Genomic DNA, 2,954 nt, shown 5'->3' with positions numbered 1-2,954 from the left:
GCCATATCTCTGGAATGGCCTTTTTCCCTGCTTGCCACCACGGAGTGGCCTCAGGAGCTCGCAGCGACCTGTGTGAGTTTGTCCTGTACGAAGCCTGTGCCCACATGGCACCACTGAGCGCCAGGCAGAGATGCCCCTGGCCGCCCCGGCACAGCTCTCCATACAGGCCCATAGCCCTCTTCGCAGCTAGCGTCCCTCACCACACCATCTGATGTGGGCTTACCTCAAATCTGAATGTTAAGCTGAAAGTCCTCCAAGATTTTTAGACCTTCTGCTTTCTCCTCTCCTCCTCCCACCGGGTGTGGTGGACCTTGGATCAGACCCCAGGGGTCCTGGTAGGAGCAGGGCATATCACTCAAAGCACGTCCCACTCTTCTAAAGAGGCTCTTGGTGTCTCCTCAGAGCGACCTGCCAGCAATAAAGGAGAAGTTCCAGCAAATGTACAAGAAGCCATTGGCTGAAGCTGTCCGATCTGATACCTCTGGGGACTTCAGAAAGTTGCTGCTGGCTCTTTTGCACTAAAAAGCCATCAAGAATGAAGAGGCATGCTGAGCAGCCACCTCTTGATTAGTTTCCAAAATAGCATCCAAAAAATGTGGCATTAGCACAAAGAAAAAAATCCAATTTATTTTCTTTCCAGCTGGGAAATGTGTTGCCAAGTAATGCTGGACGTGAGGTTTATGTTATGGCTATCTCGCCAAATGTCCTTAAGCAATAAAGACATGTTAAAAAAACTAAATCTAAATTGACCTCTTTATGTTTGCATATGTGGAGGAATCTTCTGTCATTGTTTCTTCTGGGTAGATTTTCTGTCTTTCTCTCATTCTGAAGATTATCCCTGTTCTTTCCCCAATTCGACGGGTGCCATGTCATACCGTTGCAGTCCTGCCAAGAGAAAATGGATAGTAATTTCTTGTCAGCCCATTATCACAGCTCTTTAAACTACCTGAGGGCTGTGAATTAATGATTTAAGTCAGGCCCTGATTAAAATCCTGCTATCAATGGGGATTTCCCTGTCTGTGAGTTGCCCTCTCAGCATAGTCACCTCCTAAGTTATCCCATGAAGGAGAGAAGGACTTGCAGTCCCCATCGGCATCACCTCCTGGGATATGGTGCAGGAGCATAGCTGGGAAAGAGATGGGGCTTCATGAGGTGGATCTGTCGGGCAGGGAAATGCTGTTCCCACAGAGGCAAACATGGGCCTCAGGACAGCTGCATGGTCTCTATCCTTGGAGGTTTCCAAGATCTGACTGGCTAAAACCCTGAGCAACCTGGTCTGATCTCATGGCTCACCCTGCTTTGAGCAGGAGGTTGAACTAGAGACCACTGGAGGTCCCTTCCTCCCTGAATTACCCTAAAATCCTATAATCGTATGAGAGAAGATATAGATGAAAAATAACATGACAGGGCCTGACAAATAGGAAGAGAGAGAGGAGAGTCTGGCTTGTTTTTCTGTGTCTGGCCCCTTCCCCCTTTTGAGTGTACCGCTCTGCAAGGGGAAGGGTCTTTCAGACCTGGATCCTTTGAGGTATGATGGCTGATGGCCTCTAATTCCCATTGAACATAGTATTTCTGAAGCACTGGACCTGTTTCTCCCTGCTTGTATCGATGTCACAACAGTAGTACCTGGCCGTCTAGTTATAGTCTGTGAAGGTGGGGTAAAATAAATGGGAGATGGGAAAGACGGAGGGCTTTTAAGAATGATGATCTGTGTGTCACACAGGTGTAACAGGATGTTCTGATGTTTAGAGGCCTGATCCTCCTTTGGCAACATTTCTAGCAACCTAAAAATATCAGGGGCAGATCCTGAACCTGAAATGAACCATCTGATTCTGGATTTGCCTTTGTCACAGGCATTTTAATGTTCAGACCCAGAGCAGAGCAGTGCAGGATCTGCATATCTTCTTGTTGCTGTTGCCTTGGGGCTCTTGTAACCAGAGACTGTAGAAAGGATAGATGAATAATCTACTGAGGTGTCCAGTGTTCCTGGTGATATTTTATCCTCCAGAGGTCACACTGTATATTCAATCCAAGATAAGCTGGCAGGTACGCATTTCCAAATGATGTAGTTTGAAGAAAAAGCCAGCGGGTGTCTGAAATGCACATGAAGGAGCTGGTTTAGGCAAAGGATTTGTTTTAAAATATTCCAACAAGAGTGCCCAAAGCTATATGAGTGGTTTCTGTGAAACCTCTAGAAGCTCAGCACACTTTAAACCCAGCTATGTCCTTATTTAATGTGAAGCGCATAACTTTGGCAGCCAAATTTATTTTTGCCTGAAGACTGTTTTAATTAACGCTAGTAGGTCATTCTGACTAAAGAAGGAAGAGTACAATTGCTTTCATCTTAATCTTTCACTCTTTAATTAGAGATTGGCCTGAAACCAAGCCAGGAGCCCACACATCTTCACACCCACGCACACTGGGCCAAAGTCATTGAATTACATGCTATCTCTCTCTATCTGTACACAATACAGACAGTGATGGCAGCGACACTTGTGAAGTTGCTCTGTGTCTAATGCTGTAAGAGTAAAACATGTCCCTGTGCCTCTATAATGAAAGTTTAGGTCAGGGGTTCAAAATTCAAGTTCAGATTTCAAGACCAGTGTCTACAGATGTAGTCTGTTACCTCACTTACAAAATCAGAACCAAACCCAGATTCAATCAAGTCTTAAACTAAGCCTTAGTTCAGAATTAAGTATCATGCCCATGATCACGACAGCTGTGGTGATAGGGCACTCAGGGAAATCGTGTTTGGTGAGCAGCTAAATAGAAAATGAGTAATGCAATAGTTACAGAGGAATGAGAGAGAAGGATCATAAGGGTATCTGGACTTAAAGAATAGGAAGAAGACCAGATAGTTGGCAACTAGTAGCAGCAGAAGGAAGTTAGCAGACTTCTCTGTGGGCAAGAGGCAGCATGCACAAGTTGCAACAAAGGAAATTCCTATTGGACAT

The 2,954-nt window shown here is 45.3% G+C and overlaps 1 protein-coding gene across 1 annotated transcript in view; it reads left to right on the top strand.

The window, feature by feature from the left end:
- The window catches only part of ANXA13 (annexin A13), a 27,130-nt gene extending 26,392 nt beyond the window's left edge, over positions 1-738 (top strand). The window contains exon 11 of the mRNA XM_009323341.1: positions 403-738. Coding sequence (XP_009321616.1) covers positions 403-522 — 120 coding nt within the window. The 3' untranslated portion in view covers positions 523-738. The remainder of the gene's footprint in view (positions 1-402) is intronic.
- The last annotated feature ends 2,216 nt before the right edge of the window (positions 739-2,954 follow it).

This window comes from Pygoscelis adeliae, unplaced genomic scaffold (assembly GCF_000699105.1).
Source record: "Pygoscelis adeliae isolate BGI_AS28 unplaced genomic scaffold, ASM69910v1 Scaffold103, whole genome shotgun sequence".
Taxonomy (NCBI): domain Eukaryota; kingdom Metazoa; phylum Chordata; class Aves; order Sphenisciformes; family Spheniscidae; genus Pygoscelis; species Pygoscelis adeliae.
Note: the sequence above shows the minus strand (reverse complement) of the source record. Positions and strands in the feature narration are given on the sequence as shown.